The sequence below is a fragment of the Paroedura picta genome, chromosome 7 (genome assembly GCF_049243985.1).
Source record: "Paroedura picta isolate Pp20150507F chromosome 7, Ppicta_v3.0, whole genome shotgun sequence".
Taxonomy (NCBI): domain Eukaryota; kingdom Metazoa; phylum Chordata; class Lepidosauria; order Squamata; family Gekkonidae; genus Paroedura; species Paroedura picta.
In genome coordinates this window covers 101669641-101695867 of record NC_135375.1, presented here as the reverse complement: position 1 = coordinate 101695867, position 26227 = coordinate 101669641, and the positions used below count along the sequence as shown (strand labels likewise).

General features: G+C 49.8%; 3 protein-coding genes, 1 long non-coding RNA gene and 1 other non-coding gene across 9 annotated transcripts in view; 4 read left to right on the top strand and 1 right to left on the bottom strand.

Annotated features, from left to right (window-relative positions):
- Nucleotides 1-5789, top strand: part of ATN1 (atrophin 1) — a 56165-nt gene extending 50376 nt beyond the window's left edge. For both annotated transcript variants that reach the window (XM_077345750.1, XM_077345749.1), the window contains exons 9-10: nucleotides 1420-1600; nucleotides 4824-5789. In XM_077345750.1, coding sequence (XP_077201865.1) covers nucleotides 1420-1600; nucleotides 4824-4857 — 215 coding nt within the window. In that variant the 3' untranslated portion in view covers nucleotides 4858-5789. The remainder of the gene's footprint in view (nucleotides 1-1419; nucleotides 1601-4823) is intronic.
- Nucleotides 5790-8164: 2375 nt separating this feature from the next.
- Nucleotides 8165-8225, top strand: LOC143842517 (U7 small nuclear RNA). The gene has a single exon (XR_013233156.1). It is a non-coding gene; the product is annotated as a U7 small nuclear RNA (small nuclear RNA).
- Nucleotides 8226-8843: 618 nt separating this feature from the next.
- C7H12orf57 (chromosome 7 C12orf57 homolog) lies at nucleotides 8844-14040 on the top strand. The gene is made up of 3 exons (XM_077345759.1): nucleotides 8844-9119; nucleotides 13015-13191; nucleotides 13559-14040. The coding sequence occupies exons 1-3, from the start codon at nucleotides 9044-9046 to the stop codon at nucleotides 13705-13707; spliced, it is 402 nt and encodes a 133-aa protein (XP_077201874.1). The 5' UTR covers nucleotides 8844-9043; the 3' UTR covers nucleotides 13708-14040.
- On the bottom strand, nucleotides 10418-20958 carry LOC143841450 (uncharacterized). Its single transcript, XR_013232691.1, has 3 exons — nucleotides 20820-20958; nucleotides 11573-11632; nucleotides 10418-10545 (listed from the first exon to the last, which is right to left on the bottom strand). It is a non-coding gene; the product is annotated as an uncharacterized LOC143841450 (long non-coding RNA).
- Nucleotides 18752-26227, top strand: part of PTPN6 (protein tyrosine phosphatase non-receptor type 6) — a 46640-nt gene continuing 39164 nt past the window's right edge. Inside the window, exons 1-3 of one of the 4 annotated variants that reach the window (XM_077345751.1) lie at nucleotides 18752-18994; nucleotides 19673-19756; nucleotides 25719-25844. In XM_077345751.1, coding sequence (XP_077201866.1) covers nucleotides 19743-19756; nucleotides 25719-25844 — 140 coding nt within the window. In that variant the 5' untranslated portion in view covers nucleotides 18752-18994; nucleotides 19673-19742. Of the gene's footprint in view, nucleotides 18995-19672; nucleotides 19757-24221; nucleotides 24980-25718; nucleotides 25845-26227 lie in introns of those variants that run through there. The other 3 variants (XM_077345752.1, XM_077345755.1, XM_077345753.1) reach the window with 3 other exon arrangements.

Here is a 26227-nt window from a genome sequence, read left to right as displayed (position 1 = left end):
GGCGTTTCTAGTAGGGGCAGAGAACTGGGTTTGAATCCCCACTCTGGCATGGCCACTTGCTGGGTTACCCTGGGCCACTCACAATTTCTCAGCAGCACCTACCTAATTCTAGCAGGGATTAAGTAGAAGAAAGAGGACCAATGCAGTAGGATCTTTTGGGTCCCAATTAGAGAGAAAGGTGAGATACGTGCAGTCTTCGGGAATTGATGTGGCTGTGGAATGCAACATAGTCGTGATGAAGGCAAGAGGAACCAGAAGACTTTGCCTTGGACAAAATTGCCGATGAGCCAGCCTTTTGACAAGGCTGACTTAATAATATTTTTTAATAATCTACTGATAAGGATTTTCGCCCCTTATGTGGAACGCAATCCACATAAGGGGGGGCTGGTGGGTCCCAGTGGTGAGCAGCACTCACAGCACCTCCTCCACCTCCTGTATTGCGCGGCCGTACCCACTCTCCTGACCAAGATGGGTGGTGGAGGCGGCACAGTCGCCATCTACTGGCGTGCTCCCTCAGGTGGGACAACTGACATCACGTCCGTCATCATTTCCGTCACAGGGAGCATGGCAGTAGATGTGTTCCACATCAAAAAATTTTTTATAGCCTAGCTTTCCCCTAGGGCTCAGAGCAGGTGACAAAACAGTAGAACAATATTATAATACTTTATATATTTTAAACATAATGGATCCCTTAAAATAGTTCTAGCTACTTCTGTTCCTGTAAGGTGGATATAGATGGAATATACAGGCTCAGGTATAATTTGGCTAGTGTTCTGAGTAGGCAATCTTGGATTGCAGGATTTTTCTTGCTCTGTCACCTGTGTCCTTCAGCCTGAGGGTTTGGACCTTTAGCTGGGTTATGGAGGCTCTACCTGCGAGGTCACCAGCTCCTATAAGGCTTTTTAGATTCCATTTTGGAAGGACCTGCTACTAGGGCATAGCTGCGGAAGCCCTCTGCCTCTCTCCGGATACCTACCCAAGCAGCAAGATGAACTTGTCAGCTCTGGAAGGACTTCCTATCTTGCATGGGCAGCTTTGCATCCTCTGGCTCCTCCCCTTCCTGTCATGTGCTCAGAGCTGAGTGATTCCTTGCTGCCATATAGGGTTGGGTCCCAGAAGTGTATTCATTTATTTATTATATGGCTTGCATAGAGTACCCAGGAGATCTGTCTGGCGGCCAAGCAAGGGACATTGGGAGGCGATCTGCCATTGCCTGCCTCGGTGTCGTGACCTCTTGGGGGAACTCCACCCAAATCCTTGCAGGTCTCCTATCCAAGGATCGGACTTGCCTGAGCTATCCAGGTCAGGGGCTCAGGAGTGACATGTTTGTTCTTCAGGTTCAGAAAGCACGAGCCCCGGGGCTACTCCCCCCATTGCAATTCGTTGTTCTGATTCTCCATTTTCTTCCTTTGGCTGCAGCTGCCCCCTACAGAGACCTGCCGGGCTCTCTCTCTGCTCCGATGTCTGCAGCACACCAGCTCCAAGCCATGCACGCGCAGTCGGCAGAGCTGCAGCGCCTGGCCCTGGAACAGCAGCAGTGGCTTCACGCCCATCACCCTCTGCATGGAGTGCCACTCCCCACGCAGGAGGATTATTACAGGTTTGTGGCTTTCTGTGCAAGCAACTGGCTTAGCCGCTTCTTCCACCTGAGCCAAGAGAGGACCTGGAAGCTGGAAATGCAGAACTGATGCATTCCCTTTGGGTTGGTGTGCTTGTTCCCTGCGGCAAATTTCTGCAGCCTCCAGATTTGCTTTAGCAAGGAGGGGGAGGAAGGGGAATGATAACCCTTTCCTCACCTGCTATTTTCTCACTGGGCAAAATAATTACCTCCAAGCTGCTTTTACCCTCACTTGATATTCCCCCCCTCCCCCTGTAGGGAGAAGAGCAGCTCAAGGGTGTTTTTATTGGGGGGGGGTGTGACTGAAAGGATTAAAGTTTCCCTCTTTCCCTGTGCCATTCTCCATGTTAAACCAATCCTGGAGGATGGATTTGCAAAACAATGGTTAGAAAATAGAGAAAAGGCCAGTCTAGAAGAGCCTGGAATGCAAACTGAGAGCTCAGTTTCTGGGACTTGGAATGTATGTATTTTTCAAACCTTGAGAGGTTCCTTTGCCCAAGGCAGGGTTCCTTGGACAACAGCCCCAACTCCTGTTTTCCATTCCCAGTCCCCCACACTGAATGCAGTGACCAGGGGTACTGAACTTAGGCAGATGGCAAGTGGTGGGCAGAAGGAATTGGGTGAGAGCTTGGCTCTTGTGGCCCTTTCTTGCACACCCAGGGAAATGCCAGTGGCCACTCTGAGATAAGGAAGCAAATATCCTCCAGCCCAGACTGGCCAGGGATTCTGTTTTTGTTCGTTTGTTAGTTTTTTTTATGGGGGCATCATCTGGGCTTGGGGTCACTGCAGGCGGACAGGTGAATTTCCTGCATTCTGCAGGGGGTTGGATTACATGACCCTGGAGGTCCCTTCCAACTCTTATGATTCTGTAGTCTGGAGATGAGCTGTAATATTGGGGATCCCCAGGTTCCACCTGGAGGTTGGTAGCCCTAGGTTGTTTGCTAGACCAGTGGTCCCCAACCTGCAGTCCGCGGCCCGGTGCCGGGCCGCGAAGGCCTTGGCGCCGGGCCGCGGCTTCTTCCCTCCCCCGCCCGAAGCGAGAAGCTCACCAGGCCGCGAGCAAATCGGCCATCAAAGCGTCCAATTAGCTTGCGGCCCGGCAAGCTTCTTGTTTCGGGCGGGGGAGGGAAGAGAAGCTTGCCGAGCCGCAAGCTAATCGGTCGCTTTGGCGGCCGATTTGCTGGCGGCCCGGAGGGGCCAGGAGGCGAAGCCGCAACCGCCGGCATGGCGGTGGCGCAAACGCGCATGCGCGGGCTGCCACGCATGCGTGTTTGCGCCCCTGCTGGGCACAAACGCGCGTGCGCAGCAATCTGCGCACGTGCGTTTGCGCTGGGGCTGCCGCGTGTGCGCGGGCCCCCGGGCCTCCCTCTCCCCACTCACCGGAGCAGCGGGCCGTGGCAGCCGAAATGTTGCGGGCCGCTGTGCTAGACAACTCAACATGGTAAGTGCTTACTGAAGGTCACCGTCTGGAAAATACAGCACTAGGAGTCTTGTTCCAGAACTAGCATGGCGCAGTGGTTCAAGAGCAGCGCCCTCTACTCCAGAGATCCGGGTTCGATTCCCCAGTCGTCCTTGACATGCAGCCAGCTGTGGGACCTCGGACCAGTTCCAGTTCCCTCAGAGCTCTCTCAGCCCTTCCTACCTCACAGGGTGCGTGTTGCGGGGAGAGGACTAGGAGGTGTTTCTCAGCCACTTTGAGATGCCTTTGTGAAGGCAGGGGTAGTCAACCTGTGGTCCTCCAGATGTTCATACACTACAATTCCCATGAGCCCCTGCCAGCAAATGCTGGCAGGGGCTCATGAGAATTGTAGTCCATGGACATCTGGAGGACCTCAGATTGACAACCCCTGGTGAAGGATATCGATTGGTAGACTTGTGGTAAAAGTCGTAAAATTTAGCAGAGCACCTAGTTGGGCTGGTAAGAACAGCATGCAGGCGTGTGCCTGTGTCCAGAAAACAACAGACAAAAACACTTGCTCTGATCATTCTACTTCACTATTATAAGAACTATTTATTAGCTAGCTTAATATATTACACATAAAAAAGTAAACAGAAGATTCCTATTCTAACCTAAATAGCTGGATGGAGAGAGATGCTGCAGGCATCTCTGCTCCCACCATGTTGCAGGCTTGGAGGAAGTAGGAAACAGGAAGTTTGCCTTCTAGGGACAGGTCAGCAAGATCAGAAAGGAGAGTGGCCAATGTTCCCGTCTGTCTCACTAACTCTATGGTAAAGAGAGTTCCTGTTTGCAGGTAGAGCCAAAGAGTGCTTTGGAGAGAGTCATTTCTAACACTTTGGCTAATGAAAAGTGGACTATAAAAACCAACTCTTCTTCTTAATTTGTAAAGTCGGCCTGACTCTGGAGTAGGGCCGGTCCTTGTTTCTGGCCAGCCAATCAGCTGTCAGGGCTGAGTGCCTGATCGTAAAGGGCCAGTAAGCTTCAGCCTTCCATGGGTGGGGTCTTTTCCAATAGGGCAAAACTGGTTGGCAGATGGAAATGAGGTCTTGGAGGAAAAGGAGAGGCAGATTTCGGGTACTTGTTAAGGCTGACAGAGAGCGTGCCTGTGGGAGCCGCACTAAAAAGAACGTGCAGCAGCTACATAAGCGCATCATGTTCAGTTCAGTTTCCGCACAAGAATGTCTAGGCAGGCCATGCCCCTGACTCCAAAGTGGGGGGTGTATTGAGTTGATACACAAAGAAGAAGAAGTATTTTTATGCCTTGCTTTTCACTACCCGAAGAAGTCCCGAAGCAGCTTACAGACACCTTTCCTCTCCCCACAATAGACACCCGGTGAGGTAGGTGGAGCTGAGAGAACTTCTCTGAGAGAACAGCCCTAAGGGAACTGAGACTGGTCCATGGTCACCCAGCTGCCTGCCTGTGGAGGAGGAGCGGGGAATCAAACCCGGATCTCCAGATTAGAGGCTGCCACTCTCAACCGCTACTCCAAGCCGCTGGGCTAGCTTTTCTGAGAGCACCTGGCAGACTTGAGACGAGTTAAATAAAATTTTGAGGTGAGGGGTTGCTTTGCTCACAGTCTTCTTTCTTTCTTTCTTTCTTTCTTTCTTTCTTTCTTTCTTTCTTTCTTTCTTTCTTTCTTTCTTTCTTTCTTTCTTTCTTTCTTTCTTTCTTTCTTTCTTTCTTTCTTTCTTTCTTTCTTTCTTTCTTTCTTTCTTTCTTTCTTTGTCTTTCTCTTGTCCTCCCAGCCACCTGAAGAAAGAAAGTGACAAGCCCCTTTAAGCGGACCCCCATTTCCCCTGCTGTGACTTCATCCTGCCACTGCCTCCTTCAAATGCAAGAGAAAGAAAGCGAGGAGGAGAAGGAGGAGGAGGAGACTCGACCAACGTTAACCCTGGGCGGGGGGAAAAGCCACACGAGACCTCACGCTTTCTGCCCTTGTTCGAGGGCGGAAGACAAGGCGGAAGAAGCGTGAAGAAATTCCCCAAACAGTCACTCGGGGAGGGGGGAGGGCGGCGAGAGGGGAGGGACGTCCGGGTGTTCAACACCCCCTCGAGGATTCTGGGACAAAACGGTTCGACTCTCACTTGTAACCCATCGGCAAAAGTGTCATCCACCCAGCAGGCCTTCTTTGCCCCTTCCCCTCCCCTCCCTTGGACAGATGCTGCCAGTCAACGCATGATGGGACTGGAAACGGTGCCCCCCCTTCCCCTTCTGCCTTCCCACGCACACACTATTGTCCGGAAGCACCAGTGCATCGTGGGACTTTTCAAGATGGCATTGGCGTGCTCTTGCTTAACCCTTGAGAGACTGGGCCACACGAAGAGGCGCTTAGCGTCCCCGGGACAGTTTTGAGAGAGGCAAGCTGCCGATGTCCCCGTGCTGTGATTGGACATTGGGGGGCGGGGTGGGCGGAGCCGCAAGGCGGTCATCGGGATGACGACTCTTCTTTCCTGTCTCTTTGGCGGTGGGGGCGGAACAACATGGCCGAGCGACGCGAAGCATGGTGGGACGGTTTACGAGACGGCAGCTGCCCCTTCTTCCCCTCTCCCCTCCACCCATCGACTCATGCACATCCTGTTAGATGTGGCGGTTTTGCGTAGCAATTTGTGATTCCTTGATCTCCCTTGCGTGTGTGTCTGATCTCACGGGTGTATATCTTGATCTGTCCTCATATATATTTACATAAGAACATTAAAAGATTCCCGACTATGGGAGAAGGATCTCCCTGCACACCCAATTCCCCCCCTCCCCTCACCCCTTAAAGCAACAAACAAACAGTCCTTCCTGAAATGATTCTGGTGTATTAGTGGTCGGTACAAACCACCCACTATTATAAATCAAGAGACCCCAGATTTTGAAACAACCACTTTTTCCTTGGCTGTCCTGTTGCTAAGTGCGGAAATGGGACAGAAAACCTTTGGAATGGAGCGGGTGTTTGGCCATGAGTTGATGTCGCTGGATGCATGATTTGAATCACAGAATGATAGAGTTGGGAATGATTGAGAAACCCCTGAAACATTCTTCAGGCTTCGAGAAACCCCAGAAGTGGTGTGATTGTGCAGGACATGGTTGGGCAGTGCAGCTGTGGTCACAATCAGCAGGGGCACCACCCCTCCAGGCCCATCGGCCATTTTGGAAGGGCTGGGTCGACATTACCATATATGGTCATAACACCCAATAAATGTTTTAACACATTTTAAAAATATATACAAAAATTAATTATCCTTTCCAGGGTTGTCAAGGAACTAAAGTTTCCATGAATGCCGGATCAGCCTAAAGCATCCATTTGGCTGCAGAATGGAGGAAGACTTTTTCCTCCTTTCCTTCCAGCACCCAGGATAACCCTGGCCTGTTCCCTTTGGCTTCCTGCCATATCAAGAGCCAGCGTTGTAAAGGAACAGCAGTTTGAGTTCAGGAAGCCAGAAGGCCCTGGCCAGGTAGCCCAGGCTTCTGTCATCTCATCAGCTGTCTGAATCAAAGCAGGATTGGCCCTATTTAGTACTCAGTAACCACCACTTCATCTCTTGGCTCGAAAGCCCCAAGAGGTCACCATAAATTGGCTGTCACTTGAAGGGAAACCCCCCCACCTCCGAAAAAAACAAAAAACAACCTGGGGAAATGTGACGTTTGGGGATGGACAGATCACTGATTTCCCCCGCAGCTTTTCATGATTGGGTTTGAATTTTCCCAAGAGAACGTCATGCATGTCGGTCCCAACAGAACCTTTGAACAACTGGGCCTCTCCCAGTTCTGATTTTCCCAACAAAGTGCTGTGCGTGTTGCTCCCAAAGGTCCCAGTGTGCCACTGTTGCTATGTTCATCCATCCTTTGTGGTTCCCTGCCCAGAGCAGCAGGATGGTGGTTAAAAGAGCCCTGACCTGGAGCTGACTAGGAGGTGGTTGGGAAAATGGGGAGGCTGCCAGAGAACTCTGCAATGCAGGAGAGAGAAAAATAACATTGCCCTCCTGCTCAGTATGGCAAACGGAGAGCCATGGCGTTCAGGACCCAGCCGCAGGAGCGAACTACCTAGTGTGTTTTAATCCTGCCCTTCCAGGAGCGCCTGCTGATTCCCCTTTCCCCAACTTAGCCTCACAACAGCCCTGGAAGGTGGGCTATGCTGAGAGAGTGGGACTGATGCTAGCATTGTGGCAGCATAGGAGGTTGAAACTAGGGCAGGAGTGTCCAAACAGTGGATCCCCAGATGTCCAAGGGGTACAATTCCCATGAGCCCCTGCCATGTGGCAGGGGCTCATGGGAATTGTAGTCCATGGACATCTGGGGAGCCATGATTTGGACACCTCAAGGACACTCAGGGTAACAGCTGAGTAGTCTGTTTGCCAAGTTGGACTCATGCCATTGTGCTTCCCTTCTGTTTGGCGGTGATTTCGGTTTGATTTCCACACACGAACACAGGTTTGCCGCACCACAGAAAAAGCAAGCTATTTTGGGTGGCAGCCTAGTATACCAGTGGCATTGTTCGTTGGGGGCGGGGCATTCTGTATCATCAGACTGCAATGCTTCTAGTGCCTGGTTTTGGTGTGGAGTCAAATTTGCACTGGATGCCCCAGGGCTCAGTCTTAGCAACTTCACAATCCCAATACACAAATGGATGGCAGTTCGTTATGTTTTTCTATATATTACTCGGCTCGCTAAGGTGGCGCCTGGATTTGACCGAATACCATCTCAAAAAGCCAGCTGCATGACATGAGACCAGGGTGCCAACGGAGAAAGGCCCGGATGGAGCTCTTTGTGGCGTCCTGTCACTTTAAGAGGCCCGCGCGCCCTTCGAAATGCGTTCTGAACTCTTTCTTCTCGGAGCTTCTCGTCATCGGTGCTGGGGCGTGGCTGCTACTGCTGTGACCAATAAAACGGGAACGATTAGCATATCAGCTCAAAGGCGATTAAACCTGCTTTTTGAGGGGAAATGCGTGAATTTTGCAGACAATAACCGAATTATTTCCAGACATGAGGTGTAATTGGGCCTGGAGCAGCAACAAAGGATAAGGTGTGGGGTTAATAGTGTGCTCACCATCACTGCAGTCGCCCTCCGTTTTCCTTGGGCATGCTCCACCCGCCGTTTTTCCTTTAGTGATTTCAGCTCTTTTTGTATTTGTCTAGTAGGCTTTCTGCTGTTGCGGAGAGCCTCACCGAAACTTAGTAAAAATCAGATCTCAATTTGGAACGGTTTTTATATTCAGGTTTATTATCTTTTCAACTGTGTTTTTGAAGTCTTTGTTTTTGTAACAATCCAATTTAATCCCATCCCCATTTTTTTCTCCTCTTGATCTTGCCCCGCTTATTTCCAGTTAAATTTATGCCATGTCTCATAATAGCCCTCGATATAGGTCTGCTGTTATCCGCTCTGGGCAACTGGAAAGGATGGGCTGCAAAAAGAACGCCATTATTTTATAGAGACCCAAATTCAAGGCACTTTTTCTTAAGCCCTGACGTCGATGCCTCCACAAAACGACCGGGCGAAGCCGCCTCGTCCCTTAAATCCAACCTTAATTTTGCATTCTTATTTACCGGGGGGGGGGCTTAAATCCCGTACCCAGCAGGCCTCGAAAGGCCGACGCAGTTCCCCGGTTCTCTCCCCTCCCCATCGGGCTTCGAAGCACGCTCCTTCGGAAGGCGGAGGCTCTCCGTCGCCCGCCCAGGCCAACACGGCCCCGTCCAGCGGCAGCGAGTTCCGTCGAGGAACGCGGCGCAGGGAGAGACAAGGGCGCGGCCGGCCTCGCTCCGCCTTTCCCCCCGGTTTCCAGCGCGGAAGTGGGGAGGCGGCGACGCGGCAGGCAGGCGCGGCCGCCCAGTGCGTGGGTGGGGTTTGGGGGGAGGCCAGGGGCCGCCGTGGGTGCTTCGCCCTGCCCGGGGAGCGCGCCTGGAGCGCTGCGGCTTCCCTGCGGGCGGCGGCGGCGGAGCCATTGCAGAAGCAGCAGGAGGAAGAGGCAGCCCCGCCGGACGCGCCATGTCCAGCCTGCAGCGGCCCGTGGCCGCCTCCGCCCAGGCGCAGCCCGTCTCGTTGAGCGCGGAGCAAGCCAAAGGTGAGTGGAGGAGGGCCGGCGGAGGGGAGGGAGGACAAGCGAGGGAGGGGGCTGGCGAAGGGGACGACGGGTCCCTTGGCCCCCTGGTGCTGCGGGACCACCCGTTGGGCGTGAGAAGCAGGCACTCTGCACGTGCTCAGAAGGCCCACTTTGACCGTGGCCCTGGGGGACCGAGCAGGACTGCAGGGGAAGCCGCCCAAGACGTGGCAGGATGCTTGGCTAGAGGGGCCATAGTCTCCAGATGTCCGTGGACTACAATCTCCATAAGCCCCTGCCCCTGCCAGCATACATCCCAGATCATGGGAATTGTACTCCATGGACATCTGGAGGGCCGCAGTTTGACTACCCCTGTTTTAGAATACAGTCTCGATGCTGCTGGGTGGCCGAACTGTGGCTTTCCAGATGTCTATAGACTACAGTTCCCGTGAGCCCTGCATGGGCTCATGGGAACTGTAGTCCAGGGTCATCTGGAAAGATGGCTGCCTCCAGGAAGGCTGTGAGCAGGATACCTGCAAGCAATAGCCTTCTGCTTCCAGGGCTCCCCACCAACCAGGGATGCCAGTCTCCAGATCTCGCGGAATTCTAGCTCATCTCCAGACTAAAGAGATCAGTTCCCCTGGAGAAAAGGGCTGCTTTGGAGGGTGAATATGGCACTGTACCCCATTGAGGTCCCTCCCTGTCCCGAAATCCTGCCCACTCCTGGCTCCACCCCCAAAGTCCCCAGGTATTTCCCAACCCAGAGCTTGCAACCCTACCACCAACAGATAAACTTGGAAGGAGCCCTTCAGGCCATCTAGTCCAACCCCCTTGTTCAATGTAGGATCCATTTAAACTGCAGAGGGGGCCAAACTGTAGCTCTCAAGATGTTCATGGATTATAATTCCCATGAGCTCTGGCAGATGGCCATGCTGGCAGGGGCTCATGGGAATTGTAGTCCATGGACACCTGGAGAGCTACAGTTTGGCCAACCTGGCCTATAGCATCCAGGATAAGTATCTGTCCAGCCACTGCTTGAAGACGGCCAGTGAGGGGGAGCTCACCATCTCCTTAGACAGCCGATTCCACCGCTGAACTACTCTATAAAAATATTTTTCCTGGTATCTAGCCAGTACAATTCTACACGTAGTTTAAATCCCACACTGCGGGTCAAATTGACCCTAAACATCATGCAAGCTTTAAACCTCAGCAGAACTCTTCATCGCAATTTTGAAACGATATGAGGAGTGGAGAAGCAGAGTTGACTTCCCCAAGCAATGTTGTTATGAGCTGATCTTGCAAAGATCTGTGAAATGCACGGAGACAAACAGCTTTGCTCCTCCAGGAAGAATCAGTTGTTGGATGGATCAGTTGCTCACTCAGGGGACCTCAAAGATGTGCTGAAGTCCATCCCAAATGCCAAGCCGGTCAGAAGCACGCTCCTTGCAGGCTTAGAATAAACAGAAGGAGGAGAATTGGTTTTTATACCCTGCATTTCTCTACCAGAAAGAGTCTCAAAGCAATTTACAAACCTCCTCTCCCCACAACAGGCACCCTGTGAGGTAGGTAGGGCTGAGAGAACTCTGAGAGAACTTGTCTGCAAGGACAGCTCTATATGAACCAAAACTGGCTCAAGGTCTCTCAGCTGGCTGCATGTGGAGGAGGGGGGGATCAAGCCCAGCTACTTAGATGAGAAGTTGCAGGTCTTAACTACTAGAAGAAGAAGAGTTGGTTCTTATATGCCTCTTTTCTTACTGTTGCCTTCCCTCTCCCCAGAACAGGCACCCTGTGAGGGAGGTGAGGCTGAGAGAGCCCTGATATTACTGAAGAAGAAGAAGAGTTGGTTCTTATATGCCGCTTTTCTCTACCTGAAGGAGTCTCAAGGTGGCTTACAATCTCCTTCCCTTTCCTCTCCCCAGAACAGACACCCTGCGAGGGAGGTGAGGCTGAGAGAGCTCTGATATTACTGAAGAAGAAGAGTTGGTTCTTATATGCCGCTTTTCTCTACCTGAAGGAGTCTCAAGGTGGCTTACAATCTCCTTCCCTTTCCTCTCCCCACAACAGACACCTGTGAAGTAGGTGAGGCTGAGAGAGAGAGCTGATGTTACTGCTCGATCAGAACAGTTTTATCAGTGCCGGGGTGAGTCCGAGGTCACCCAGCTGGCTTTATGTGGGGGAGCGAGGAATCAAACCTGGGTCTCCAGATTAGAAGTCCGTACTCCTAACCACTACGCCAAGCTGGCTCTCACAGCAAGCTAGTACTCTTAACCACCCAGTACTCTTTATTTTGATTTTTTTTCTTTAAATAAGATGAATGAATCAGTACATGAATGTTTTTAACCAGAACTGTACAAACTTAATAATGTTCTTGTTGTATAACACATTGCAGATTCCCCTGAAGTAGCCTTTTTGAGGACAAAACACTGGGAGATTTTTTGGGTAGTTTAAAAAAAAAAGTAGTGATAAAATAAGTTTACCAGTTTTGCTCCATCGTCCTTGTTTTTCCATATGTAGTGACTGGTGCGGCTCTTTATTTTCTTGAGAACAAAAAAAAAAAGCACTTAGAACTCTTTATTTTGATTTTTTTTTAATTTTCTTCACATAAATGAATGAATGACTATAAAGATACCCCTCAAACGCCAGCCAGTAACAAAAAAGAGGAGGGAAATGTATATGAAAATCAAAATAGAAATAAAAATGTAACATCAGCGATGGCAGATCTATGGATAAGTTCCTAATACAGTTTCTAGATATCTAAAAATAAGTCCCCTAGGCAGTGGTTGTCCATAAGCCATGCGTTCAGATACTGATAAGGCTGTAATACCCTCAGCCCCTGGAACTACCAGAGGTCCGTTCTCATGAACCCTCCATTTAGCCTCCAGGAGATGGGCAGATAACCGAAAAGCACATAAACAGTCTTTAACAATCTTTGAGGTCAGTAGATACCTTGTGAGGTTTGGGTTTTGGTTTTTGGCTTGGTGAAGAGCAGCAGCTTGTAATCTGGAGAACCGGGTTTGATTTGATTCCCCACTTCTCCCCCACATGTGGTTAGGTGGGTGACCTTGGGCCAGTCACAGTTCTCTCAGAGATCTCACCCTCACCGACCTCACAGGTGTCTGTTGTGGGGAGAGGAAGGGAAGGCGACTGGCAGCCACTTGGAGACAGATGAGGTATTCTGGCTGACCTTGGTCCAGTCCCAGTTCTCTCAGAGCTCCCTCAGCCTCACTGACTTCACAGGGTGTCTGTTGTGGGGAGAGGAAGGGAAAGGTGTTTATAAGCCTCTGTGAGACATGTGGAGTTCTGGGTGACCTTGGGCCAGTCACAGTTCTGTCAGAGCTCTCTCAGCCCTACCTACCTCCCAGGGTGTCTGTTGTGGGGAGAGGAAGGGAAGGCAGTTGTAAGCCACTTGTAAAGTGGGGTATAAAAAACAGCTCTTCTTGATGGACCAAGTGTCCGATTCAGTATAAGGCAGACACCTGTGTTCAAAATTCATTACCCCAAACCATACTCTAGTAACTTGGATCAATCTCACAGGGTGTCTGTTGTGGGGAGAGGGAAGGGAAGATGATTGTAAGTCACTTTGAGGCTCCTTCAGGTAGAGAAGAGTGGCATATAAGAACCAGCTCTTCTTCTTCAGTGATATCAGGGCTCTCTCAGCCTCACAGGGTGTGTGTTGTAGGGAGAGAAAGGGAAGGCGATTGGAAGCTGCTTTGAGACACGTGAGGCCTGCTGGGTGACTTTGGGCCAGTCCTGGTTCTCTCAGAGCTCTCTCAGCCCCACCCACATCGCAGGGCGTCTATAGTGGGGGAGAAGAAGGGAAGGCGATTTTAAGCCACTTTGGGACTCCTTTAAATCGCAAACAGTGGGCTACCAAACCCCCAGCTCTTCCACAGCTTTTTTCGTTTGACCTCTTCCTTAGTGGTCCTGGCGGAAGTGATCAAGGCCTTTGGAGCCCCAGAGAACGCCCAGCGCCTGGAGGAGGCGAGGGAGAACGCCGGCAATGACATGGGGAAGATGCTACAATTCCTTCTGCCTGTGGCCACCCAGATCCAACAAGATGTGATCAAAGCCTACGGCTTCAGTAACGACGGGGAAGGTTGGTTGAGAGTGCGAAACTCCCTGCATGGGGGAAAGGGGGGGGGTTCTGCTGCACCCTATGCTTTTGGGGCATTGCACTATCGGTCATGGCATCAGGAGTGCGGCGGCAGAAAGGGGGTTCCAGGTTAGCCAGCAGATCCTGACTAAAATGTCCACCGATCCCCTCTTCTCATGGCTGACTCCCTTCATGTCATTCCTTGGGGTCCAGTGGAGAGGCAGGAATGTCATTCCGCTGGCGGGAGACTTTAATCTGGGTCCAAACTGGTGCTGCTTGTATTCTCCTGTCAGCTATGAAGGAAACGTGGGGAGCACGGCAGAGGAGACATTCATGTTCAGGAAGATGTTTTCTTTTTTTTCCCTCCTAGGAGTCCTCAAGTTTGCCCGCATGATAAAATCTTACGAATCTCAGGACCCGGAGATTGCCGGCATGTCCCGGAAGCTGAAATCCATGTTTCTGCCTCCAATGACTCTGCCCCCGCATGGGGCTGGAACGGGGACTCTGGCTGCATCCTGAAACATTCAGGGGGATCTCTCTGCCTCCATTACGGCCTGGCGGCCATGTTAGCAACCTGGGATTTGGGACCTTCTTTCAGTGTTGGGAACCATGCCTTTGGTTTCCATGTACAGTCTTGGTTCTGTCCTTTCTGTGAATTTCTTTTGTGTGTGTGTGTGTGGGGGGTGTTAAATATTGTTTTTGTTGCCAAGTCTGTCTGTGCCAATGTACTTTGTGGTGGGAAGCCATTTTAAAGGCAGCTATTATGGAAGAAAGAACAGTTGTTTGGCAGTTCTACACAGATGTGTACTACAAGCCTAATAAATGCTGAGAATTTATACACATGCACACATACATGGAGATATGTACATACGTGTGTAATTTATAACTTGTGGGTAGTGATTGGATATTATGGATGTCAAGGGGGGCTTGGCAGAAATGCCCAGCTGCTTTCGCACTCTTAAGAAGATGGGTTGGTTTTAAACCCCGCTTTTCACTGCCCGAAGGAGTCTCAAAGCAGCTTACAATCGCCTCCCTTTCCTCTCCCCACAACAGGCACCCTGTGAGGGAGGTGGGGCTGACAGCGATCAGACAGAACTCTGCAAAAACAGCCAAACAGAACTGTAACTAGCTCAGGGTCACCCAGCTGGCTGCATGTGGAGGAGGAATGGGGAATCAAACCCCGCTCTCCAGATTAGAGGCCCCTGTTCTTAAGCACGACACCAAACTAAACAGGAGTTCAGTGGCATCTTGAAGGTTAGCACCATTTGAATAAGATGACCAGAAGTTAAAATTGATTTTACCCCACTGGGAAATGGTTTGTCTTCTAAGATGCCACAAAACTCTTGTGTATCGTGACTAACACCCCCCCTTCCCATTTGAATTATTCCTCCTACTCATTAACACAGATGTGTGAAGGGAAAAGATGGAAGCTCTTCATCTTTTTTAGTTTCTCTAGACCAAGGTTTGTGTCATGAGGGTCTTGAGATGCTGAGAAAGTTCCAAGTTGCTAGAGAATAGTTTGTAGTCGTGGTTCTTGAACACAGGTGTCTGACATACCAAATTGGAGACTTGGTCTATCAAGAAGAAGAGCTTGTTTTTATACCCTGCTCTTCACTACCCACAGCAGTCCCAAAGGGGCTTACAATCCCCTTCCTCTCCCTACAATAGACACCTGGTGGGGCTGCAAGAACAGCTGTTAACAGGACTGTGACTAGCTTAAGGTCACTTGGCTGGCTTCATGTGGAAGAGGAGCAGGGGATCAAACCCAGTTCTCCAGATTAGAGGCTTTTGCTCTTAATCATTACACCAAACTGGCTCTCAGGATCAGGTTTGTCTGCTCAAACTGGCAGAGACTCTCTGAGATCTCTGAGGTCTTCCACATCACCAAATGTCTAGTACTTTTAATTAGAGGGTGGAAATAGAAATCGGGACCTTCTGAGAGAGAAGAACTGGGTTTTTTATACCCTACTTTTAACTATCTGAAGGAGTCTCATAGCGGTTTACAAACATCTTTGTCTTCCTCGCAGACACCCTGTGAGGTAGGTGGGTTGAGAGAGCTCTAAGAGAACTGCTCTGCAAGAGCAGCCCTGAGAGAACTGTGAATAGCCTGAGGTCACCCAGCTGCCTGTGTGAAGAATGGAGAACCAAGCCCTGTTCTCCAGATTAGTCCGCCTCTCTTAACCACTATACCACACTGGCCCAGTCAGATGCTCTACCACTGACAAATTGGTCTTTATTCAAATACCCATTGTCTCTTCACTATAGCACTGTCCAAAGGTTTACAAACACCCCCCCCCCCAAAAAAAAGAGAGCAGTTCTATTCTTTTGGGGTTCTCTGCTGGACAGTTCCTTGCCTCTTCATTAATTTCCTAGTCAAGCCTACCTGACAGAGCTGTTGTGAGGATGCAGCGGAAGAGCAAACAACCAGGTTTAGGTTTCTGCTGGGAGGAAAGGTGAGGTATAAACGAAGTAAAATAAATTGGTTTGAAGTGTTGAAGGGTGACGTTGTGTGGTGTGTGTGATTGTAAGCTGACTGTATGAAGGCATTTGCTGATGACTACCTTGTTCACAAATAAGGGCGCTTCTCTAAGAACAAGAAATCCGGTACATATACGGCTCAAGAGCTATTTGTGTATACCCTGCTTTTCTTCCCAACTGGGACTTTAAGTACCTTACAACTTTGACATTATATCTCTACAACTGTAGTTCTGTAAGTTAGATTGAGAGAGGGTAACTGGCCCAAAATTACTCCAAGAATCTCCACGTTAGTGTAATATTCTTCAGTTTCTGAGATCTGAAGCAATACCCGACACTGGCATCGAACCAATCCAGCTAGCTCAAAAGAACATAAGGTATTTATTTTATTTATATTTATTTGTAGGCTGCTACTACTGAGCCAGTCATCTCTGGGCAGCTTATAGCAGGGGTAGTCAAACTGCGGCCCTCCAGATGTCCATGGACTACAATTCCCAGGAGCCCCTGCCAGCATTCGCTGGCAGGGGCTCCTGGGAATTGTAGTCCATGGACATCTGGAGGGCCGCAGTTTGACTACCCGTGGCTTATAGCAATATATATCTCATTAAACCATACCAGTAATACATTAAATACAATTAAAACCTCAATAGAAGCTAGCAGCACAATCATTGTTTAAATTAGTTTAAAGCGGTGTCATCATCATTCGTCAGTTTAGCTAGGAGAGTAGGAGGAGAATCCAAAATTGGCAAGTGAGACCCATGTGATGTTCTCGTTCTCCCTGGCGTACTGGCCTCAACCATCTGGGCAGAACACCTCCATCTTGCAGGCCCTGCAGAACAGTGTCGGCTCTCTCGGCCCTGGTGATCTCTGGGAGTTCATTCCACCGGGCAGGGGCCAGGCCCGAAAAGGCCCTGGTTGTGGCCGGTCATGCCTCTTGGGAGCTGGGGACTACTAGTCGGTCCTCCAGGGGGACATGTTCAGACAGGTGGTTTTATAACCTGAATTATAAATAATCAGGAATACAGTGTTCAAATTTCAGGGTGCGAAGTTTCCCTCAGGAGAGGTTGGCAAGAGAAGATTACGTTGAATACTCAGCAGATTACGTTGAATACTCAATTTCTTTTCTGATCCTTTTCGATCGATATGTGGATTTCCAACAACCACCAGAGATATTACACATGCAGAATCCGTGCTGAAATTAGACATTAAGGACACAATGGAAATGGTTTGCAGGTTCATAGGGTTTTGAGTACTTTGGATAAGGCATCCTATAGGAACCCGCACAGGAGAATCATGATTGAAAATAATTTATTTATCCAATCTGTTTCAAAAAGCGGATCTATCCTTTGTGTGAATTTGAATGGGGGGAACAGAATCCTTCCCATGAGAGAAGCACTGAACAGATGCTTGAATGCATAGTGGTCAACTTTGCAGGTCACTAAAGATGATTCCACCTCCCCCTAATAATTAAATATGGCAAATCTATGGGTTCCTTCAGTTAGGAGTGTCAGGGGATGTCACATGGCAATCTTCCTCTGTATGACACATTTCCCTGCATGTAGAAAACTAGATGTCAGGGACAAGACCTTCCCTTTTTAACATGCTTGATTTCTCTCTCTGGGGAATTTTTTATTTGTTCATGGATGGGTATCCATTCATGTGAGCCCACACATCCAGTCTGAAACAGTACACTGTACACATGTGGACATATTACCTCAGAGGGCAGCTAGGCCTGACTCTTAAGTATTTTCAAAAAGCTGCTTCATACAATCTTGGCACCTTTTAGACACTTTCTTGCATTTGTATAGAAGCTCATTTCTGATTATCACTGTAAAATATAATGCAAGGCTAAATCACCCTTGAAGTAGAATCCAAGATGTGTAATTTGGGCCTAGAATGAGAAAGGGACTGAGGGGGAGTCATGGTGTTGAAAATGGGAAGATTTAATTCTTCTCCCATGTATTCTTGATTGGAAATTTTATTCATTTGTATCCTGCTTACAGCTTACATACATTGTTTACAGCTTACATACAGGAGTGGCAAAATGGCTCTCCAGATGTCTATGGACTACAATTCCCATGAGCCCTGAAGGGGCTCATGGGAACTGTAGTTCATGGACATCTGGAGAGCCACAGGTTGGCCACCCCTCCATCACTCTCTTCTCTATTTTAACGTCACAACAACCCTGCAAGGTAACTTAAGCTGAGCGTGACTGGATCAGGGTCACCTAGCAAGCTTCCACAGCAGAGTAGGGAATTCAAAATCTCTCTCTCAGATCATAGTCCTAGTCACTATGCCACCCACCCTTCAGCACGAACTGTTTTTTTCTTCCCACTATGCCTTAAAGCAGTGGTCCGCAACCTTTTCAGGCTGCGGACCGGCTGCATCAGGGAGGGTGATCGCCCAACCGCGCACGCACACATGCGTGTTTGCAGCCATGCATGGTGCAAATGCGCATGTGCAGCCCCGCCCGGCCCTGCGGAAGTGGCCCAGTGGTTGGGGACCACCGCATTAAAGCAGTCAGTGGAGGGCATTTCCATCTGGGAAAACAGCCTGTGGGGGGGGGGGGGGAGAATTTACACAATGCTCCTAAGAACTCTTTCTGTGAGTCAACCCCACAGGATAGACTTAAGTAGGATTCAAAGCATTCCAACCCTGTGGAGTTGACCCCTATCTTGAAAGCATTGTGACAGCAGGATCCCATATTCATTTATTTTCGTTTGTGTGTGTGTGTGTGGGGGGGGGGCTTTCAGAGGTGTTATTTTGTGCTTTTGGCTTTGGACACAGGACTTGCTGTTTGCCGCTTCTTGTGTTCCTGGAAGATTGACTTCCCAGATTCATCTGCTTAAAAAAAAATGGTTTTAAATTAAACCCCAAGCTTTCTTTGAAGGTAATCAGCTCTGAAAGGGGGCAGCTGGACATAAGAGGGACTGCCTGTTAGCCCCCCAAACATGGCCAAATCCAGACTTTGGGCACCCTGAAGAGAAGCTCTCCAAAGGAAAGTCAACAGGGACGTTGTGAAAGGTCCAGGGTAGGCCTGGCTGGCCATCCGGTTTTGCTATTGACCTTCTGCAGTAACTTGTTCCAGGATCTGCCGGGGAGGCGGGGAGAACACCGAGTCCCTCCCTTGGTTACCTGCTCCCCTCAGGTCGAGCTTCTCTCCCCCCTCCCGAAATCCTCCTGGGTGTTGATTAACTGCGACTCAGGGGAGACATTTGCAAAGGGTGAGAGAAGGGAGCTCTTTGTGGCAGGCCCGGCCATTTCAGGTGGGGTGGCCTTCCTGTTTCCACCTTCCTTATGCCGCCCCAGGAGAAGCTGTTCACCCGGGCAGGTAAGCGGCACTTTTTTTTGGCTTTCAGGCGGCCGCTCCAGGGGAGGATTTTCTTCCGGCCTGGGCTTGGCCTCTTGCATTCCTTCTTTGCCTTGAGAACTGCCACAAAGGGAAGAAAAATCCTAAGAAAACCTTTCCGGTTCTCTCCCCTGGAGGGATGCTGACTATAACGTCAAAGTTTTATGAATTTATGAATGATCCTGTGTGATAAAAAAAAGGACGGTAGCAGCTACATTGGCCATGACGTGTAGGAGGGGGCTGCGGAAGAGTGAAAAGAAGCCTTAACCTCCCTCCCCCCCCCCCCGGGAAGGTGTGGGGTGTGACAATAATGGGAAAATGGACACGTAACTAAATTTTGACTAGTTCTTAAAAAGTGGACAGAGTCAAACGTGCCGTGAATTGTGCGGGGGCAGGGCAAAATGTATGCTCCTGGCATGTAAATGTCTCATCATGATTGCTGGTATGTCAAAAGATTATTAGGACAGTGAATTCGACTTGCAATGTATTTTGTTTTCTATATAATGTCTCTCGGGTAGCTTCAAGCAATTACAATGAAGATTCCTAAACAATCCTGTGTAAGGTGCTTTTTGTAGTCCTAGCAACCGGAAATCCCTTTCTCAGTTGAATTCAATAGTGTCCACAGAATTCCTGTGCCTGCCTTTGTTTTCTCCTCCCCAGAAGGACCGTGGGCCACAGGATCCTACCTGCTCAAGCTTTCTTAGTGGGGGCCCCTGCCCTGGGGATCCTGATGCCCTCCTGCAGGTACGTTTCGCCCAGAGGGTAATGATCAGCTCGGGCTCAGAGCTGTGAATGCCAGCCTTTTGGGTACGGCAACCCACAAGTCCAAATGGATTGAGTGTAGTAACCCATCCAGGGCTGACCCAGTGTTTGTTTGTTTTTTGTGCCGGAGGCAAACTATGACCTTGGCATCCATCTGGCTGGGCATTCCGTGTTCCAGATTGGCTAACCCCATGCTGTTGAGAAACCATCTGTGCACAAAGGGCACAGCTGCCCCCACCCGGAGTGCCAAGAGAGTGGCATTCCAACAAGCATTCCAATAAGGCATTCCAATAAGCAAGAGACATGCCAGGCCCTGATCCCCCACCCCCTTAGAGTCAGTGTGGTGTCATGGTTAAGAGCGGCAGCCTCTGATCTGGAGAGCCGGGTTTGATTCCCCACTCCTCCACATGCAGCCAGCTGGGTGACCTTGGGCCACTCACAGTTCTCTCAGAGCTCTCTCAGCCTCACATACCTCACAGGGTGTCTGTTGTGGGGAGAGGAAGGGAAAGGTGTTTATAAGCCTCTGTGAGACATGTGGAGTTCTGGGTGACCTTGGGCCAGTCGTAGTTCTCTCGGAGCTCTCTCAGCTCCACCTACCTCACAGGGTGTCTGTTGCGGGGAGAGGAAGGGGAGACGGTTGTAAGCTGCTTCGAGACTCCTTTGGGTAGTAAAAAGCAGAGTACAAAGAAACAGCTCTTCTCCTTCTGACACTCTTAATACAACCCAAGAACCTAAAAACTTCACTCTAGTTACCCATCAGGACCCGTTTTCCTCAATCGATATGTATATGCAGTGAAGAAAATTTTTTTTAGCTGTGAATGAAAACTGGGAATAAGCAGATGGTGTCAATGGATTCTTATAACATTGTAACAATACAGCAGACTTCTAAGGGAGAAAGTACAAGTTATGCATAACTCTGCAACAGAAGCGCTACTAAAGTTTTACTTTTTAAAATATGGAAGTTAGGAACCAGTATGTTGTTGCAATAGATTGCTATAATGTTATAGTGATATAGCAGTGTTCCTTTTAAAAAATTAAGTCTCACCGGAAGGAAATCATGTCAGAGGCTGAGGTGGGCGACAAGGAAGCTGTAGGGGAAATTGCTGTGTGGGATGCTTCATTGGACACAGCGAAGACTTCTGCATTCACAGCAGCAACAAGAACTGCCACCACATGGAAATATCCTAGATGTTGGCCAAGTTAAAACATGCAGAGTTAGCAGGGATCCAGGCTGCTGAAAGAACAAAACAGTTTTTATTCAGATGACAGAGAGAGAGAGAGAGAGAGAGAGAGAGAGAGAGAGAGAGAGAGAGAGAGAGAGAGAGAGAGAGAGAGAGATCTGACTAACTGTTCTAGCTGTTGTCTGCAGCCATTCTTTGTTCATCTACTGTTCTGGAGGCAAGCAGGGAGGAAGTGTGCTAAAAAAGCAGGAAGTCTCCTGTTGACCCAATCAGGACACTGGAGGAGGTAATTTGAAAATAATCGGGAAGTTCCTATTCTCTCTCTCCCTTTCTCTCTCTCTCTAATCTGCCATGCTGGGTTCGATTCTGCGCTCCCACACATGCAGCCAGCTGGGTGACCTTGGGCTCGCCACGGCACTGATAAAATTGTTCTGATCGAGCCGTGACATCAGGGTGTCTGTTGTAGGGAGAGGAAAGGGAAGGCAACTGTAAACTGCTTTGAGACTCCTTCGGGGAGAGAAAAGCGGCATATAAGAACCAACTCTTCTTCTTCCTCTGAGGCCCCTTGCAGGACCTTCTTCTTCTGCTCAGTTATGCACACTGTAGATCTTGCATATTCCAATAGAATCAGGGGTAGTCAAACTGCAGACCTTCAGATGTCCATGGACTATAAACGCTGGCAAGGGCTCATGGGAATTGTAGTCCATGAACATCTGGAGGGCTGCAGTTTGACTTCTCCTGCAACAGATGGATCAGTCTTCTTTTTAAAAGTGTATTTAGCCAGTGGATGCATGTGCACACCCTTGCTTCAACTGTGGCCTCAGCATCTGAGCGAGAATGAGCTATCTTCTCTTCTGTGCTATTGCTCAATTGCAGTTAGTTTTCTGGAGCTCTTTCTTTCCCCCGTTGTCAGGGACTGCCTTAGTGACTCCGGTGCCCTTGGCAAAAGGCCAGGTTGGGCCCCCAGGATGACTGTACCTCCTGCCAACCCCATGCCCTCCCATTTAGGTCACCCAGGCCCAAGCAAGGGGCAGCCCTCGATCCAGCTGCTGTGGGAGCAGGTGTGCATGAGCTGGGTGTCCTGGGGGGCACTGCCCACTGCCAAGGCATCTGGTGGACTGCTGAGGTATGGGAAAAGAATAACTTTTTTTTTATACCCCATTTTTTTACTACCTGAAGGAATCCCAAAGCACATTTCCCTTCCTCCCCCCACAACAGACACCCTGCAAGGTAGGTGTGACAGATAGAGCTCTAAAAGAACTGTTATGTGAGCACAGTGCTAAGAGAACTCTGACTGGGCCAAGGTCACTCAGCTGACTTCATGAGAAGGAGGCAGTGCAGGGTCAAAACCAAAATTGTATTTTTAAGACCTGTGAATTACAGCAAATTCAAACAGAAACTGTATTTGAATGCTAATCCGTTGCTTATTCACAGATCTCACCAAATGCTAATGCAGTCACAGCTATCTGTATTTCCAATTTACTTATGCATCATGACTCTAACTAGCCCCTCCTGGCAACCTAAACCTAAAAATAAATAAAAGTATATAGAAGGCTAGAGGAAATCTGTTTCACCATATCTGATGAAGTGTGAATGCACAGGAAAGTTCATGCCCAGAATTAAGCTTGGTTGGTCTTAAAGGGGCCCTTGGACTCAGGTTTGGTTCGTACTACTATGAGAGAGAGAGAGAGAGAGAGAGAGAGAGAGAGAGGAGAGTTGGTTCTTATATGCCGCTTTTCTCTACCCGAAGGAGGCTCAAAGCGGCTTACAGTCGCCTCCCCTTTCCTCTCCCCACAACAGACACCCTGTGGGGAGGGTGAGGCTGAGAGAGCCCTGATATTCCTGCTCGGTCAGAACAGTTTTATCAGTGCCGTGGCGAGCCCAAGGTCACCCAGCTGGCTGCATGTGGGGGAGTGCAGAATCGAACCCGGCATGCCAGATTAGAAGTCCGCACTCCTAACCACTACACCAAACTGCTTAGCTTGCTGGAACCAGGCTCCTACTATGGAACTTTTGCATCATTTAATAGGTCATATTAATATTTAGGGTTTGCTCCAGTTCTCCATTTAGATTTCTGCGTAGGTCTACAACCCTAATCCTGTTGCTCACTGAATGTCCCCATACTGTCAATTACATTGACTCAGCCTGCATAATAGGCCTTGAGATCAAGGGAGAAATGCAAACTATAAATGGCAGAAATCAGCATTTTCCAATATTTGGACCATGGAGGAACCCCTGAAATAAATTTCCAGGAGCACTGGAAGTGATGTCAACTGACCACGCTTCCCTGCCACACCCCCTGGAAGTGACATCATCACCCATGCTGAAAGGCAGGCTTGAGGAGGATGGGGGTGGGAGAGACAGGAGGCAATTGAGGGCAGGAGTAGGCCAGAGGAAGAAACCACAAGAGAACTCAACTCATGGTCAAAAGCAGGGAGGGGTGCAATGGAAGTGACCGGTTCCCTAACTTGTGGCTGAGTCCATTAAGGCAGGAGGGGAAAGATCGCGGGCCCCCTCTGGAGCTCCTGTGGACACCTGGTTGGGAATCCCTGATGTAAATAAATAAAAATGTTTTTTTAATATCTGCTCTGAGTTTCCTGGAGAAAAGGCGGCATACAAAATGTGAGATATTTGGGAGGAGGGATCCAGATGCCCCTCCCAGTGGTGCTTCTGCTTATCTTTCGAAATCCTTGATTGGTCTCCTGACATCACAAACTAATGTCACTTTCCAGTTCTCCTTAACCGTGACCTTACGTTGCACTTTTTTGCTTCCTGCATTACATGACAGGAAGAGAGGGGAACGTCCTTTCTGGAAATTATACCAATTGGCTCTGTTAATGTGATGAATTTTGTTTGCGTATGGCGGAAATGACACCATCCAGATTTGGGAGACCTGGGTACAGCAGAAGAGTCTTCCCTAAAAATGATCCCTTTAGTTGGAACTCACCTGTGGAACTGTGGCCTGAATTATTTCTTGTACCACACTTGTTGAATTGTTGCATTGTACACAAATTTGTTGAATTGTTGTATTGTACACAAATGAGCCTCTTGTGGCAGCAGACATGCAGTCTGAAAGCTCTGCCCATGAGGCTGGGTGTTCGATCCCAGCAGCCGGCTCAAGGTTGACTCAGCCTTCCATCCTTCCGAGGTCGGTAAAATGAGTACCCAGCTTGCTGGGGGGTAAACGGTAATGACTGGGGAAGGCACTGGCAAACCATTGAGTATTGAGTCTGCCATGAAAACGCTGGAGGGCGTCACCCCAGGGTCAGACATGAGCTGGTGCTTGCACAGGGGATACCTTTACCTTTACCTTTTACACAAATGTGCAGTGTGGTTTGGTTCCTATGACTGTCTTTATGAAACTTTAGAAATGACTAGGTCACCCTTTTGGAAGCATTCTTGGAGGCTGGAAACCGTATGAGCACCTGGAATGAGGTCCCAAAGCATCCAATGGTTGACTAAGGTCAGGGACCCCAGTTGCAGGAAGTTCAGGTTTGCTGGTGGCTTTCTTGGACCCACCGTGCCTTCTGAGTTCAGTGCCTCTCATGCCGGGTTCTCCACAGGGGAGCTGGCCCCCAAGAGAAAACCTTAAAAACCCGGAGCGAGAAATCATGGTGGAAGGGGAGGAGGGACAGTCGCGGGAGGAGAAAAAGACGAAAGGAGAAGAAGAAGAAGTCCCTGCCACGCAGCTCGCTCGCTCGCGACGGAGTCGGGCGATAAGTTAGAGATGCTTCCTGTTCCTGTAATAGTAAGCAGCCACTCCGTGTGGTGCCTCTGCCTCCGTTTGGGCTGCCCGTCCCATACCCACCGCCGTGGACAGACAGTGGAGTAGGCCACGGCACTCCGAGAGACAGAGGAAATGCGCGTGGCAGAGAGACGCGGGCAAGGAAGGAGCACTTAAGAGCCAGGAAGGACTCACTGGAGAGAATTAGACGCTTGGTTCTCCTTTTTTGGAGAAGGGAGCTCCTACAGTTGGCCTTGGCCATTCCTTGGACTCTGCCTGCAGCCCCTTGGCGAGAATGAGGTAAGGAGAGAGCCATGGGGTGTGCCCTGGCCCCCCTTTGACCCATCTTTTGAGAAATATCCCGCAGCAACCAGAGCTGGGCAGGACGTGCAATGGCTTAGGGCTGGAGGGGGAACTGTTCTCTTTGTTGCGTTTGGCCATAAGGGTACAAACTACGGGGTGGAGATTGAGCTGGGCAGCTTCAGCCCCTAGTGCATCGGCTAAAGTTTGCTCCCCACGTGTCTAGGTTGACTCCCTTGTTTACTGAGTGAACTCCTGCCCCCCCCCTCCCATAGCTGCTCTATAAAAAGCTTGCATTTATGACATTCGTATGGGTGAGGTTTGCAGAGTCAGAGGAGAAAGCTGCATCTCCCCCCAAACCCCACCCTGTATGTACATCGTTGTATTACTCAGCAATTTGTGATGGGCAGTTGACAAGTTGTGATGGGCAGATGGGCAGTTGATGGGCTCGATCAAGAATTATTGCATTCAAAGTGATTGGGAGGTTGGCATTCGATTCCTGCTGGCTTGTTCACATGTGCCGCTGAATCCTGCGTTCCCAGATGCGGGTGTCAGACCTCAGCTGATCTTATAGGGAAGGAAAGAGTGCGGGAAGGTCCTGGTGTGCTTTCAAAATCTTCTGGGTTTGGGGTAGAGCCTCCTTGTGGGTCTCCTCCTTATGAAAAAGTGGACTGTTCATCCCTTTCTTCCCTTCCTCAGCCGCACTAATTCCCTACCTTTTGCTCCTCTCCACATCAAGCAGGTGGTTCCACCGTGACCTGAGTGGAATAGACGCAGAGGCCTTGCTCAAAGCCCGAGGAATCCATGGCAGTTTTTTGGCTCGGCCTAGTCGGAAGAACAAGGGCGATTTCTCCCTTTCTGTCAGGTAACTGGCCAGCGGTCGGTCTCCAAACCCCACCCAGCAACGCCTCCTTTCTGAGGTCCTCTTTGCTGTCCATCCTTTCTTCTGGCCCTGCCGCCCACAAACTGTCTTGCTCAAAGGGATTCCTCTGGAGGGTGGGCATTTCCTCATGAGGCTGTTTCCCTATTTCTGCTTTAAAATCTCCAGAGAGCTGTGATGTAAATTGGAATATAGGCTCAAAGGGGCCTGGGGAGCCAGCTTGGTGTCGTGGTTAAGAGCAGCAGCCTCAGATCCTGAGAACTGGGTTTGATTCCCCACTCAGCCTCCACATGCTGCCAGCTGGATGACCTTGGGCCAGTCACAGTTCTCTCAGAGCTCTCTCAGGCCCACCTACATCATAGGATGGT

What these genes read in the sequence shown, in the direction of transcription:
- C7H12orf57 (XM_077345759.1), top strand. Translation starts at nt 9,044, where the DNA reads ATGTCCAGCCTGCAGCGGCCCGTGGCCGCCTCCGCCCAGGCGCAGCCC. An exon ending in GAGCGCGGAGCAAGCCAAAG is followed by an intron (nt 9,120 to 13,014) that starts GTGAGTGGAGGA and finishes CCTCTTCCTTAG; the next exon opens with TGGTCCTGGCGGAAGTGATC. An exon ending in CTTCAGTAACGACGGGGAAG is followed by an intron (nt 13,192 to 13,558) that starts GTTGGTTGAGAG and finishes TTTCCCTCCTAG; the next exon opens with GAGTCCTCAAGTTTGCCCGC.